At 33.6% G+C, this 15,966-nt stretch overlaps 3 protein-coding genes across 6 annotated transcripts; 1 reads left to right on the top strand and 2 right to left on the bottom strand.

Moving 5' to 3' along the window:
- Positions 1-3,589: 3,589 nt before the first annotated feature.
- On the bottom strand, positions 3,590-5,393 carry LOC108194442 (uncharacterized). Its single transcript, XM_017361384.1, has 4 exons — positions 4,747-5,393; positions 4,418-4,601; positions 3,838-4,068; positions 3,590-3,622 (listed from the first exon to the last, which is right to left on the bottom strand). The coding sequence occupies exons 1-4, from the start codon at positions 5,391-5,393 to the stop codon at positions 3,590-3,592; spliced, it is 1,095 nt and encodes a 364-aa protein (XP_017216873.1).
- A 3,102-nt stretch (positions 5,394-8,495) lies between these two features.
- LOC108194003 (uncharacterized) lies at positions 8,496-9,879 on the top strand. 4 transcript variants are annotated; one of them, XM_017360883.2, is made up of 3 exons: positions 8,496-9,302; positions 9,402-9,481; positions 9,592-9,879. In XM_017360883.2, the coding sequence occupies exons 1-2, from the start codon at positions 8,673-8,675 to the stop codon at positions 9,468-9,470; spliced, it is 699 nt and encodes a 232-aa protein (XP_017216372.1). In that variant the 5' UTR covers positions 8,496-8,672; the 3' UTR covers positions 9,471-9,481; positions 9,592-9,879. The 4 variants fall into 4 exon arrangements, with proteins under 4 accessions (XP_017216372.1, XP_017216370.1, XP_017216373.1 ...); XM_017360881.2 differs by having other exon boundaries at positions 9,402-9,476; positions 9,589-9,879; XM_017360884.2 differs by having other exon boundaries at positions 9,402-9,476.
- Positions 9,880-12,152: 2,273 nt separating this feature from the next.
- On the bottom strand, positions 12,153-13,195 carry LOC108195293 (uncharacterized). Its single transcript, XM_017362249.2, has one exon. It carries the CDS (start codon positions 13,042-13,044, stop codon positions 12,247-12,249), a length of 798 nt encoding a protein of 265 aa, XP_017217738.1. The 5' UTR covers positions 13,045-13,195; the 3' UTR covers positions 12,153-12,246.
- Between the last annotated feature and the right edge of the window lie 2,771 nt (positions 13,196-15,966).

Consider the following 15,966-nt stretch of genomic DNA (forward strand, 5'->3'; position numbering starts at 1 on the left):
TGAAAACTTTGTTTTGTTCTGATCTGAATGTATAATAACCACTTGTATTGAGTTACCAGTAGTTACCTATTAAATTCAGCAGACTCTACTACTTGAGTTGAATAGTAGTTTTCAGCTTCTTCTTCATAGACAATAATCTGAATTTTCAGCAATTTTGAATTTTTAGCTTCCACTTGACTTCCAATTGAGAATAACAATCACCACTTGAACTATGTGTTGGATAATAACAAATAATTTTCAGCTTTGTTTCCAAGATTCTTTTGATAATGCAAGCTTTAGATAATTTTGAACTCTTTCTCTCCCTTTTTGGCAATCATTGACCAGAGTGAGTGTTCAATCTATCAATTAGAATAAGAACCTGTACACGCAAACATTTGTTATAAAATCCTAAATATCTCTATTCTTTCAAGTGATCTCATCACTTCTCACAGTCATACTTATATTCTTGTAAAGAGTAATATCTAACTCTCATATGCATAAGCTACATACTCACATACGCACAACTACCTCACCTTTTGCCAATTTAGGAGACTGTTTCGCTCTTGAATCTTTTAACTAAATATTTTTCACACAACTCACATGAAAAGGCTCAGTCTCTCATCAAAATCAAAGAAATAAGTGGTGGATAAGAAGGGTTGTGATCAGTCACATAAATAGGGGTTTCTTTGATAACAAAGATCTATTTATAATCATACTGAGAGTTTAGTAATGTACCTTTAATAATAATTCCAGAAATTTCAATGTCATCAGTCTTTGAATTTTTTTCATCAACTGTCTTTGTCTTGTTCATACATGTTCTGGCTGCTGGTTCACTTTGAGAATCAGGTTCTTGTGTGTCTCTAGACTTTGATAATGAGCTTCTGTTTCACTTTGAGAAACAGGTTCTTGTGTGCTTCTCCAGCTTCATCTTGATCTGCTACATCACTTTGAGATTTATGTACTTGTGATTGACTTGATTTGCTTCACCACTTTGAAGTGAAGGTTCTTGTGGGATTTCCTCAGCTGCAGTATGTACGAAGTGAAATTTCTTCATTGGTGTTCATAGCATTTGTCTTTGGTTGCTATGCTTCGTTTGAAGTTCCACTTGATATATTTCTCTTGAATAAATCAGAATTGAATATTATCAGTCTCAGTAAACTCGTCAGGACTCATTAGGATCTGATAATGTTCATCAATATCTGGTTTTCTTGTCAGTATTTCTTTAGTATCTGATCTTCTTGTCAGTATTTCTTCATTACCTGATCTTCTTGTTAGTATTTCATCAGTATCTAACTTTCAGTGCTCACTTTTCCAAATTTTTTCTTGCAAATCTCATATACCTCTCATCTCACATAGTATAAATTTTCAACTGAAATATTTTGAGATAAGACAGAGATGGATATGTGTTTGAGAAATTTTCTGATGATACTGAGGTTAGAAATATACATAGTATGAAAGTGGATTTTGAATACTTTAATCATCAATTTTTGATGAAAAAAATATTTCCGTAGCTCTTTTGTCAGATAAATTTGAACTTGTGCTTGAATCACAAACGAACTATTTAGTTCGATAAAACCGAATAATTACAAAAACTGATCGCAACAATATATATGATATAATTACAGTAAAGAGTCATTATATAAGATTGATTGAAATTTTGACCTTTCTTTTACTGATAATCAGTCTTGTCTCTGTATTCACAATCTTCTTTTTTCGATAATCGCATTGATTTTGTCTTGAAAAATGTGATTCATGAGTTGTGCTTCACTATTCATCATAACTTAAAACTCATCATAGCAGTTTCAAATTAAACGAACTTATTAAATATATTTATCTGTTCAATAAGATTTTCATGAAGTCGAATACGAACAGTTTTAATCAGCATAATCAAGTAAATAATCTAAGCAGTTCACACATCAAACATCATCAAAAATAAAATTTATTCCATTAATAAACTGAGATGATTACATGCATAACTCAAACTGACTTAACAGATAATATTCGCTGATTACATAATCTAAGTCATATTCTAGTACTTAGCTTCTAGATAATCCATCTAAGAGTGATGGCTTCGAAGAAGATTTGTCCTACAGAAAATTAGCAAACATTCTAGTTTCTAGGACACTAGATGCTTGTACATAGTAGTAGTAGCCTCCTAGAGGAAGGTTGATAAGGCCCAAGTCTAATGAAAACTTCATCCACAATAATGTGATTGAAGCATCATTGAGAGGTAGGGTTCCTCATTTGGATTGTAACCTTTAACTCGAGGGACTCTGAGAGTTTCTTCTTGATCTCTTTGTCTCTTCGACTTCTCTCAACTCGAGCGATCAGTTTGAAAAACTGAAACTCTAGATACTCATCCCATGATAATGTATCAGAGACTTCATTAGGAAACTCATCGGGACCGAAAGCCTGATCATTCATATGAATGGTGAGATCAAATGGATCATAATACATTCTACCCTTCAGAAGAATTCTGACTGGAATATAAGCTCCATTTTGAAGATGAAAGAGTTGTCTATAGGGAATGGTGTTTAGGGTTTAGAGATGTGTATGAATGAATGCCTAAACATTTAGACTTGAGACCCTTTTTATAGCGGAAAAAGGCTTGGGTAACTTAAGAGTTTCTATTGTGAATCGTGTTTTAATAACTGCAATATTTATAAATAACCACGACTCTTTAGAAGAAAATATTGAGTCTTAAAGAAAATCTGTTATTTCCAAGATTAAAAGATAACACACATATAACTATTAGTTTTATAAAAAAATCAAATTCGTTATATATATATATATATATATATATATATATATAAGTACCAAAATAAATATTGTTACCATCCTTTTGTAAATCAAATCTTCTCTATCAATAGCCGAATTGTTTGATGAAATATACACTTAAAATTTAAGAAAATTTTAAAGTAATTTCCTCACCCTCAACTTTTGCATTGATGGCTTCTTTAGCAGCTTCGTCAGTTTTACCCTGATCAATAGTCTCATCAGTAATAAGCTTTTCATCAGTCTCCTGATGCTTCGTTGGTAGATAGAGAATCATCAGTAACTGAATTATCACTTCATTTTTCTCTCTAATAGCCTCCTCTTCTTCAACCTTTTTAAGCATAGGATCAGCCCAAATACTCAGCTTTTCTTCAGATTTCAGAGCTTCCTTGGCTTGAATTTTATCTAGCTTGGACAACAGGGTTTCAAACGGACTCATTAAACCATGAGCTTCCATTATTCAGAATAAAAATTTTGCTTCTATTACCCTGCAGTTAACAATAGTGATTAATTAGAAGATTTAAGAATCCACACTTGTTGGATCCTCTTAACATGTTTACTAATCTTAACCACATAAACTTTCTTTGTACCACACGTTTTAAGAACATAAGTTTCATCAGTAACTAATTTATTTGCATTAGTAGAACATGAGGCATGTTTCTTATTAAAAAATTTATCAGCTCCTGCACGTTTATAAAATTTAGGAAGTGGATTATAATAATTCTCATAAATATCGTGATAATCAAAACAAGTATTAAGAGAATTCCAATAGCTCCCACAATGAATACATGGATTTTCTTGTTTAATTTTTATTGTTTTACCAGCTATATCAGACTTATGCATTGTTTTTGGCTTTTTCCTGTTTTTCCTGCAATCAATAGCAAGATGATTACAACTATCACAATTATAGCATTTCTTCCTAGGCGCAAAAGGAATATACTCATAGTTATTTGCTCTGTAAATTCCTTGTTTACCATTCCTATTCCTTTTAGGAGTTGTTCTAGGTTCAGGTTTACCTGTAACTTCACCTAGCTTCTTCTTGAATTGACCTTTCGTCATCAATCAAATATTTTTACATGTTACCTTCTTTTCAGTATTAGAAATTTTCCTTTTGACATCATTATTGCTTTTCTCTGTTTTCTTTACGAAAACCTTCTCAGTTTTCTTTTCTTCATGAGAAATAGCTTTTTCATCACAAACAAAGTTAGTAGAAACAGTCTTTGATATCTCATCATGTTTGTCGGAACTTTCTTTAACAAAAATGTCTTTTAAATCTTTCTCTTTACTCTCGTTTTTGTCATTTTCAAATGTATCCTAGACATTCTAATCTTGATCTAGTGGATACAGTTTCATACAGTCTTTTTCTTGTGCTAAACCAGTTTTTACTCCTTTGTTTCTCAATGGCTAATTCTTTTTCCATTTGTTCATATTTGAGTCTGAACATGGATTTTGAGTTTTTAGCAATCTTGCAGTCATTTTTCAATTCATTAAACACCACTAGTTCTCCTTCTAAGAAGTCATTTCCCGTTTTGAATTCTTCAATCTCATTTGTCAGTCTGGTATTTTCTAGTGTTTGTGTTTTAAAGCTAACATGCAATGATTTCAAGAAAGATTTTAATCTATATGTATCATTAATAACAAAGTTGTAAATTGGTTCTAGTACCTTATCAGTAGAGGAGTCATTTGTGAATTTAGTTTCTTCAAAACTTGCCACAAGTGCATAGTTCACTTCTTCTCCTTCAGACTCAGAAGATGATTCCATCCAATCTTTGGTTGAAGTGAGAAGTGCCTTACCTTTGCTTCCATCTGCTTTAGGTTTTGTACAATCTTTTGCAAAGTGTCCTGTCCTCTCACAGTTGAAACACTTTATCTTTGACCAATCAACTTTGCTTCCAGCTGTGTCTTCATTGATCCAGAAGAGTCTTCCTTGTAATTTATCTTTTTCTTATCTCTCCCAAATCTTAATTTCCTTAGTCCTTTAGCTATACATGCCATAATCTCCTATATCTTTGCTTCATAAGAACTACATTATCATCATCTCCGGAAGAATCCTCAGTAACTGATATAGTGTTAATAACTGATACTTGATTCCTGATCTGATTTTGACGCTTTTCAACATAGTTGCTCTTTTCCTTTTTTGTCTTAGCTCTCAATGCTAATGACTTATCTCTATTTTCATTCCTGGCTTTTCTTTGTTGAATCTCCAAATCATGAGTTCTTAGCAATCCATATACTTCATCCAGAGAAACCGTACTTAGGTCATACTGATGCCTTATGATAGAGCTATGAATATCCCATTCTTCAGGTAATGATTTGAAAAACTTTGTGTTGAAATCTTCAACTTCATATTCTTTTCCAGCAAGAGATACATTGCTCAATAAAGTAAGAAATCGATCATATGAGTCAGTAAGATCTTCATCAGGATTCGTCTCATATCTTTCATATTCTTGAACAAGCCATGCTCTTAGATTCTTTTCAATCGCTTCTATTCCTTGACATTGAACTTCCAATGTGTCCCATTTCTCTTTAGAGGTTTTACATGCGATTACTCTATTTGACAGGACAGAATCCAAACTGTTATGGAGAATGGATTTTTCCTTCGAATCTTTGAGGACTTCAAGCTTTTCTTCTTGTGTCATCTCTGCTTTAACTTTGTCCACATAGTGTTCACGTGTCGTTCATTCTTGAGGGACCAGTTTCTTTGGAACATGAGGACCATCAAAATTCCTGTCGATGAAGTCAGGATCTGCGGCTTCGAGATACAATATCATCTTGACATTCCAGGTCGGATAATCAGCTTTGTTAAGGACAAGAATTTCGAGTGATTCCTTTTTTATTGTTGACATGATTCGATCTTTACTGATAGTGATAACCAACCTGCTCTAATACCACTTGTTAGGCCTTGATTTGATCAATAGACTTAAGCGGAATTTTATTTATTGTTCAATCGAATGCCAAATAAGCTAAAATTAACAACCAACAGGATTCAAATCAACTCAGCTCTTATTGATTGATATAAGAACTGTTACAATACTCTTTCAAGAAAAACAACGTTCTCAAGAGCTGCTAGGTTACACAAAATATTACTCGTGTTGTGCTACTTACTCATATTTTCGTAAGACCTAATTATCTGTGTTTATATACTACACATCTTCTACAATTACTAACTTGATTTACTCAACCAGAAGTATATCTCTATAAATAAGCTATACCGTATCAATCTTCTTTCTTTCCTTCTCAAACTCAATCCCCAGATACTGATAGTACTCAATACTGATCAAGTATCCGCTTATTGTTGTGGTTCCATCAGTTTCTGATGCGGCCATCAGTTTCCGAAAACTACATTGTTCCTTGTCGCTTCGTTGTGATGATCTCCTGATGCATAAATGAATACGGTTCCCAGTTATGATAATGTGACGAAAGTCGCTTTGATTTCATGCTGTTATGTGAGATGGACCAGATCGACTAAAGAAGATGTATTCAAGAATAAACAATTTTGTGTGCACCTTTGGTTATTAAATATATATATTTTTTGGTATAGTTTGTAGTCCAAGCGAGAGATTGCTAGATTAGATTTAATAGTCTAATAATATTATATGGGCATACAAATTAAATATAATTACATTTATTATGTTATTCTATTTATTGTGCTAATAAAGTGGTCTAAAATAAAGAGTTCTTAAAACATCTTATTCAGTACGGGTTTTGTAATGTTTAATACATAATAGTAAGTCTTATTAGGGTTAATAGGGATTGATAGGGCTGCTATATAAAGAACACTATAGGGTTTTGGTCCTTGATGTTGTTCCAACCTTTATTTTTCTATTCTCATCAGTTTGAGAGACATACGGCTAGAGGCGAATCAAGTCGCTGGAAAATCAAATCCCAGAAACCGGTTAATATTTACGAGTACAAAATTAGGTACGCTTTCGATATAAAATTTTATTGTAATTTGTCGCATAAAATGATCCTTATCCTTGGGTATACATATTTAACTCCAACAATTTGAACCTCAGTGCTAAAAAAAACATGAGTGTTATTAGGGGTGATCGCGGTGCGGGCGGTGCGGTATTTTGCTAAAACTGCAAACCAAACCGCATATGCGGTTTTATCAAAATCACAAACCGCAACCACACCACGAAATTTTAAAACCGCATAAACCACACCACGAAAATGCGATGCGGTGTGGTGCGGTGCGGTTCACTGCAGTTTTCACATGTGATAAAAATAACTAATTATCTCTGAATTTGAATCAAAAATTTTTATCAGAAATATTACAAAAATTTAATAGATTATGCTATAATCAACAATACTTAAATTGAATTAATCATTCGGAAACATACTTGAAGTTTTAAAACAACATACTGATTAAAGTCTTAAACAACACCGCATCAGTGCATTTTTTGGTCATAGACATATACAGAACCACTCAAAAAAGGTACTACTTTTCTTTGCTAATCCAGAATAACATTGCATCAGTGATTGTTAAGTGTTGCGTGCTGGCCTGTGTTTTAATGGGGTGAGAGTAATAGATAATTATAACATATACATAAATAAATATAAATATAAATATTATTTTTATAATATATATTACTATTGCGGTAGTGCAGTTTGAACCGCATTCTAAAAAACTAAAACCGCAATCCGCACCACACCGCGTGGTTTGTGAAAAATTCAAACCGCAACCGCACCACAAAAATTAAAAACCGCATTTTGTGGTGCGGTTTAGTGCGTTGCGGGCGGTTTGTGCGGTTTTTTATCACCCCTAAGTGTTATACTTGTCATTAATTTCATTTTAAAATTCTCCTTTAACTTAAAAATGAATTCATTATTCAACCATAAAACGTTATGCATTATATGCCCATTTTCAAATCTTAAATTAACGGATAGTAGACACTCGAATAGAAATAGAATATGTGTGGATGTAATCATTAATATGAGTTTTATTTTTTTATATTGAACACGATCATGATTTTTATGTCTAACCGCTTTACAGATTTTGTCAATAATTTCACATGTAATGTCAGTTATTTTTTGCAATCATAAAAATATAAAATGGATGAATTATAAAAATATATAAATGGATGAATTAATATATTTTAAAAATAAAAAGAATAATTATATAAAAATTTAAAATTATTGAATAAAATAAATGAAAAATTTAGAATATGATTTAAAATAAAAACCCATACCGTATACGGGTTTTTACACTTTGATAATAATGTTCCAATATAAACTACTTTCCCTTATCGTGGTATCTGAATAAGATCACTTCAGAAGTATATAAACGAAAATACATAATTTTCTTTGAAAATATATGTCGCTTAACTTTTTTACACGCATTTCTAAGTGCTTTGACCGCATGCTAAAAATCATTATATTTAAAATTTTCTTTTTTTAATAAAAATATGTGTTATATATTTTATTTAGAAAAAAAATTCAAAAATAATAATTTTTAACATGCTGTCAAAACACTTAGAAATACGTGAAAAGCGTCGAACAACCTGTATTTCAAACCGAGAAAGTATTCAATTAGCAAAATTTTTGAAAGGTGAAAAACAGACGGTCGAGATGAAGCAGTTACAATATAATTCAGTGAAAGTTTAATCCAACGGTGGAAATTGCATCAATCAAGACATCTCTGTTTTAACCGTGGATATAATTAATCCCTTGAAGAAAGCACACCGCGCATTTTAGCGCCCCCCTCTCATATAAAAACTCAACATTCCCGGCCATTATACATACATCTACATTACCTATACATACATTCTCACACCAACACAAAAGAAAAATAAGAAAAATAGATACAACTCTCTCAATATCTCTATCTTTTTCGATTTCCGGTGAATTGAACGCCGGCGATTACGAAGCGAAGTGAGTAGCGATCAATTGCGTGTGAAAGCGACGAGAGTTACGGGATGACGTCATCGGCGCCGGAGAAATCGAAGCCGCCGCTACACAATTTCAACATGCCGTGGTTACAGTGGGGGAATAGGAAGCTAATGAGGTGTATGAAGGTGAATGAGTCGTCGCCGACGAGTTATAATCATCGGAGGAGTGGCGAAAATCCGATCGGGCGGTTGAGAGAGCCGGAGTTTGAACGGCGAGGATCGAGTAAGAAAGCGAAGCGAGATGATGATGGAATCGAGGCGGTGAGGGAGAAGCTGATGGTTGATCTCAAGACGGCGGCGTTTAAGATGAAAAATGCTTTGATTAGAGACGGATTGGAGGCGCCGAAGGATACGCCATGGAATTTGAGGACTCGGAGAGCTGCGTGTAAAGAGCCGCCGGTTGGGGATAACGGCGGTGAGCGGAAACCTAATTCGTCGCCGGTGAGAACGGAGGCGAATAAATCGGCGAGGTTTTTGCGAGGGAGTGTAGTTGGAGGTGTCGTCGGAGAATCATCGAGCGGTGAGAAGCGAGATAGGGCTAAGTTCTCGGTATCGCTCACACGTCGAGAAATTGCTGATGATTTTATGGTGATGACTGGTCATCGGTTGCCTCGGAGGCCTAAGAAACGCCCTAAATACATTCAAAAGGATTTGGATGTAAGTCAACATTCATATATAGTTTCAATTGTGTGTGTGTGGGCGTGCGTGTCTATCTTAATGTATGTTAACTAATTTACTGTTGTATTGGATTTGCAGACACTCTTTCCAGGATTGTGGATGACTGAAATCAATGCCGATTTATACAAAGTTCCTGATGCTGTGTAAACAGTGGTAAGGTGATTAGTTCGTAACCACATCTTTTAATCATTGTTTGAATGTAATGTTTCGGTAATATCCTGTGATCATTGGACTGATGCCAGGAAATTGAATTTATGAATTGCAGTAGTAATGGGAGTAGGTGATGGTGTTGTTTGTTCTTGTTTGAAGCTGTTTTCTTTCTGCTGACTAAAACTGATCATTATTCAGTACTGGAACACCCGACGACCTTTGTAAATTCAAGAATTCGCGGATTTGATCAAAGTGTTGAGCAACTACTTGTTTCATCCAGTGCTGTGTATGATGACTCTGCTATGAAATTTTGTTCATTATAATCTGTTAATATTTTGGCTTATTGAACAATAAACTTGTTGATATTATGTTTCGGTATCAATAATAAAATAGTTGGTTTGATAAAGGGAAGTGCTCTTTTTGGTAACAGTCTGATTAATCTTTAAGTATCTAAGCTTTGTTTAAGTAGTCTACTTTAGTAATTGTTGCTTGTTCAGTTTTATTTAATAAGACCTGCACTAAGTTCTGAGAAAGTTACTATAATTGAACTAATTTAGGTTGACAAATATGGTTGAGCAGAGTTGATGAAGTTCCATTAATATAATGGAATGCGTAATGAAAATGATATTTTTATTCATAGATATTATATCTGAAAGGATGGTTTCATAGTAATTTTATTACCTTCAGTTATCTAAATATGTCATGGTACCAGTTTCATTTGTGTTCTTTGCTAAAATGGCAGGTGCTAAATATATATGTTACTGCTTTCTTTGTTGTTTCTTCAACATTGTTCTTGTTCTGTTACTGTCTATTATAACGTTTATTCTTTTCCTTGGGTTGCTAATGCTTGCCTGTGCATATGCATATATTAGTCATAAATAGGATGAGCCTTTATGAAAGTTTCTGTTTGAAATCTTTGTATCAATTTGAGTCTTTATGAAAGATGTTACTGTTGGAATCTTACATGCGGCATTACACTGGCCATTGGCACATTTGTTTCTTTATAATTTTAGAAGAGTTTAAGCTCATAATCTATGTGCAACTGTTTGCTACAAGTTCAAGCTCTTGTTGTTGCATTCTGATGATATTTCGAAATTTATAAACAGTGATACAGTGGTTGAGTAATAGCCTGCAATTTACCTGTTAAGTTTTCTATTTCGAAGCCTGAGTTGTAAATATTGAGCTTGCACTTCCGCGCTCCTACTTATTCGTGTCATGTTCCATTAAGGCGTGGTCGATATATTATCAGTCAGATTGGAACTGCTGCTCTATGTAGGTGACTAGGTAATTTTCATTTCCTTCTGTCTCGTTTTCCAGCATCAGAGGATTTGCCTAAGAGTGCTGAATATATGGGGTTCCATTTGGATTTTAACTGTTGATACAGAAAGTAGAGGGAAATCCCAGGCCTTGACCAGCCTAACAATTTGTTATCTATAGGAAGTAGCAAAGTGGCATATTTGATAAAATATGAAACAGAAGCTGCTGGGAATTGACTTTGGCATCCCCTTTATTTCTTGCAGATGACTCATTCTTGAGTTTGAGCTTTATAGAGAGTTGGCTATGCAGCAGGTCCTTTTTTATTCCAAACAGTTGTGGTTGTAATATTGTTTGCTATTGGTCCGTTATAGTTATTAGGATGTTGCTATTTTCTGTACCAACTTTTGAGGTGGTAATTCTTCAATAGGTGGTTGGCCCTTTATAAGCTAGGTTGTTTTCTTCACACGTTTGGTTAGAAACGTACTTAGGGTCCAAATGAGTGAGCTTGGCCCATTGATCGTCCGCACGTGGTCCATCCGCGTGGCCATAATCCTTGGCCACTACCAGCCCTAGGTAGCCTAAATGGGCAGTCTCAGTTCTCTGGTTTTAGTGCTGCAGTCCTAGATACTACAGTAGTATATTTTAATTTGGGAAATATAATTTCTGAACTATTAATAGATGCTAGACAAATTTATCTTTTGAAATCCACAATAATTTTGGAAATGTATGCAGATACAACAGGTAGAGGTAGTTATCAGGATTCCAATGCTCACGTGCGAAACAATAAACTCTCTCCAAATGATGATTGAGTAATGTAAATAGAGTAAAGCATCTTATCATAAACAGAGGACATTCATTATAGTAATAAATTATACTAGTAGCTAATGCACCGAACTTGTACAACTCTCCCAGTGGATGCACTTTTAGTGGGTTTCTTACTCAGATGTCAGCATTAGGTTAGCAATCCAGAGAACTGACAACTGAATGAGTGCAATCGAGCGAAACTCCTTGAGCACTCTGACTGCTTAATCTTGCTAAGGTTGCAAGAATCAGAATCTATACACATACCTTTTCTGGTTTGTAGATCATCTGGTTTTAAATTAGATAGAAGCAAAAACTATTTAGCACCTGAAATTTGATACATTAAATTGGACAAAGGTAGTCTGAAGGAGATTTGGATGTTGCAGATGAACAGATGCAGCTGCAAGAAAAATTGAAAGAGGAAAAGAGCAGTGAATGTGTATCAGGAGAGATGGATCCCTTTATTTCCTGTCCCCTAAACATTCGACACGTTGATGTTAACGTTTTTGCATCCAATGCGGCAATGCCCAGAAAATTTAAAAAAAAAAAATCTTATTCAGGATTCTCGAGTAAATAACAGTTCAACTCCATCTGTATCAGTATTCAGTATAAACTTTGATAAAACTTTGATAAGCTTCAGATTCAAAATGAAGAAATATTATTATCTATGTACATAATATACATGTATCTTTAACTGTAGGGTTTTACTTTTGAATCACTTCTTTTTCTTTTTGGACTTGCCACTACAAAAAAATGAACTAAACCCAAACAAATTTGCAGTCCCCTTGGACACATAAGCTGGTGGAATGTTTAGAACAGGGTTAAATTTAACTCCAGTACTGTAAGATCTGCAGTTCTTCAACGACGGGGGCTTTCCCGATGAATTATACATCTGATGATATCCGCTAAATGTCGGAAGAGTCTGATTATTAGTTGAAACTGTAGGCTGCTTTCGTGAATGTTGTCTTTGAATAGTAACCTTTGGTGTCACAGTCTGTTTTGCAGCTGCAGCTGAACCAGTTGAATGGCTTCGCGCAAGTGTCTGTAATGACCGAATGAATCCCTTACTCCTACCACTGTCACAATTCAGACTCGTGCTTCGCTTGAACTGCCAAAATGATTTGGATGCAGCTGGCTTCTCTTCTTCGTATAGAAACTCCTTCAGCTTCTTGCAGTTTGTATCCTCGTTTACGTTCAAAGCTTTACTATTTCTCGTCCCAGAAGCTTGACGTTGGATTAAAACAGGCTCAGACAGATGAGTTGCTTTCTTACTCGTCTCTGCTTTCTTGATTTCAGTTGGAAGGATCTTGCCATCAGAGAAAAGCTCATCAGCCGATGAGGTTTCTTGCAGGAAGCTATTGTTGCTAATGCAGAAATCAAAATCCGCGGTGAATTCCACGTCTACTAATAACTTATCAGATCCGCAGCGACGACACTCTCTATCCGTTTGATTGAGATCATAAGAAAACGAAATTCTTGGACTTGAAATCTCTGAGCATACATCAACAGCCATATCTTCTCAACTCTCAAGCCCCAACACTGCTAATTAATTAAGCTTGCTCTGGGGCAGTTTTATTTATACAGGTTCACTATTGGCAACACAAAGATTTGATAATGTTGGTAAGATTTCTAAGTCAAAAAGAGGAGTTAAAGTGATACCTAATGGTAGTAATTATGTAGTGAGAATGAGGGTCAGCTTTTGCTTGTAAAGCTAAGGTAGAGTGAAATTGCAAGATGCCATTTGGGGTACATGATGTTTCTTGTACATGATCTTGGTCCTGTGGCTGTATATGTATAGTTTGAGGCAGTAAACTTGGGTGTTTTTTTTGACATTGTGGACAAGTTATGAGGAAAAGACGGATAAAGAGAGAAAAAGAGGGAATAGTGATTGAATTGGATGGAGCACCGAAAGGCTAGAGAGAATAGGCAGTTACATGTATGTTTGGAGGGGCTTTTACTTTAGTGAACATCAAGATATACATGTATACTAAAGAGAAGGGCTAGAGCTACATCACCCTCAACTCCTTTACTATTATTGTCATCGTAATTAAAAAAATACTTTTGACTATAGATGAATAAGACTCGAAAGTATTTCAAAATGATGAACAAGACTCAGAAGTATTTCTGAGATGGAATATGTGCAACAATTATATCTGGGTTGTTAAAAAATTTCATCGACTACGAGGTGGAAGGTCAAATATACGCAGATTTTATCCGGATGTAGAAAATTTTTCGAGACCAGGGACTTAGAGAAAGTTGTACTTGTGGATAATGTTATCTAAAATTACGAAATTTAGCTAGGAGTTGGCATAAAATTAGTGAAAAATGAAGGTGTGTTAATTAGTTGTCCTAAATTGAGGTGGACTATCCAGATCAAAGTAGGGCAGAAATAATAATAGGAGTGTAGGTGTTGAGGAGCATGAGGAGGAGCAAGAACAGAGAGTACAGAGTGGGGTGTCTTTCATAATACCTCATCTGCCCAAGCACATGTTACTTCACCCTCTTCAGTCACCTGCTCATTTACGACATATTTGGCATCTCTTCCTACTGAATAATTTCTTTTTTTATATCAAGTACTCTCTCTGTCTCATTTAATTCTATATGTTTCTTTTTAACTCTTCGACACATATTTCAATACTAAGTATAATTCCGTAGCTTATTTTTAAGATTTTCTTTTTCTGTATAAAAATATAACATCCAAACTTTAATTCAGAAAAAAAAAATTTTAAAAATAAATTGCACAACTACACTTTGCAAGAGCATTAAAGTCTGTGCCGGTCCCCGTCCCCCGATGTATAGACGGAGGGAGTACTATTTTATATATACTGCAAACTGATTTGACACCTTATATATTACACACCCACACACAAATTATTTATGAAAAATGAGTATTCCCTCTTCCCAAAATACTTTTTTCATTTATTTTTATCACGTTTGTCAATACATATTTTTGATCATTAATCTCTTTGATTTTATATTTAATAAATATAAAACCTTCACCGTATTAAAGTATTTATAAATACGAATCCAACAAGATTACTAATGACTATATTTTATTTTATAGATTAGACGTAAATTAGTAATTTATCTCATATTATGAACGATGCTGATATTTCAAACGAGAAAAGTAATTAGAATCGGAAGGAGTACTCTGACAAAAAAAAAATCAAAAAAAATCAGAGGGAGTACTACATACATAGCACATGGGATTTTGAATACTGAGCTTTATTAATTAATATTTTTGTTGGTAGATCACGGATGTTAGTGAGATTTAAAAATTAATATAAAAATTGCATCGTGCATAATCCTAGCAAAGGAACTCAGGGGATCTTCGAGCCTCTTTAAACCAGTTTTTAAATATAAATTTAAAAAATAAATCAAGAATTAGTGCTCTAATAATTTTTTTAGTCTCTTATAAAAAATATTTAGCAATTCTTAATCTTTTATTTATGAATATATTATTAATTTTCCTCTAATCTTCTTTTTTTTAGTTAACCTTTCTTTCTTATTTATATAAAATCAATATATAAAATATGAATAAAGAATTAATATCGAAGTTGTCATGTTTCAATATATTAAGTAAATAAGAGTTACATTCTATATTATTGTTTAATAATAATTTAGGAGCATCATATAGATGCTCTTATATAAGATGCTCTTGTAAAGTTAGTGATTGTTATTTGAAAAAAGATTAGTTAACATTGATCTGCCAGTTTAAAATTTATCGAGAATTTTTAGTAAAGACTTTTAATAAGTAATCAGTAAAATAGTTAAATATATTAGAAAAAATAACTGATTTGTTTAATGAATTAGATATTTTTAAAATACTTTGTTATACTAAAAGGAAACAATTATTTTTTTATTGAAATAAGAGTTCCACAAGTTCAATTTTATATATTTAAATCTGAACAAGTTGTTTAAACCAATTCACATGATGATTAAAAAGAATTATAGATGGGATGAGAGATAGGATACAGGCAATAAATTTTTGGGAAATTATCAAAAATACCCGTTTTTATAAGTTTCTTTGCGATTTTACTATCTTTTAAAAAAATTTGCAAAAATACTAAATTTTTAGAAAATATTTGCAAAAATACGGTCTGCAACTAGATGCAATCAGATGCTTCAGTTAATTGGCCCCGCAAGGGTTGCAAATATGGTTGCATCTAGTTGCAAGTATGGTTGCATGTGGTTGCAACGGATTGCATACAGTATTTTTGCAAATATTTTCAAAAGTTTGGTATTTTTGCAAAATAGTTAAAAAAGATGTAGTATTTTTGCAAAAACAATTTTAGACTTAGGTATTTATGAGAAAACCCCAAAAAAATTTTATTCGATATGAAAGGTCGATGTAATATAATAATTGAAAATTCTAAATGAATTGAATGAAAAGGTCTTCTCTCCGAAATTGGGCCCGATTGTATGAGGCAACTTT

The sequence above is a fragment of the Daucus carota genome, chromosome 7 (genome assembly GCF_001625215.2).
Source record: "Daucus carota subsp. sativus chromosome 7, DH1 v3.0, whole genome shotgun sequence".
In the NCBI taxonomy this organism is placed as follows: Eukaryota; Viridiplantae; Streptophyta; class Magnoliopsida; order Apiales; family Apiaceae; genus Daucus; species Daucus carota.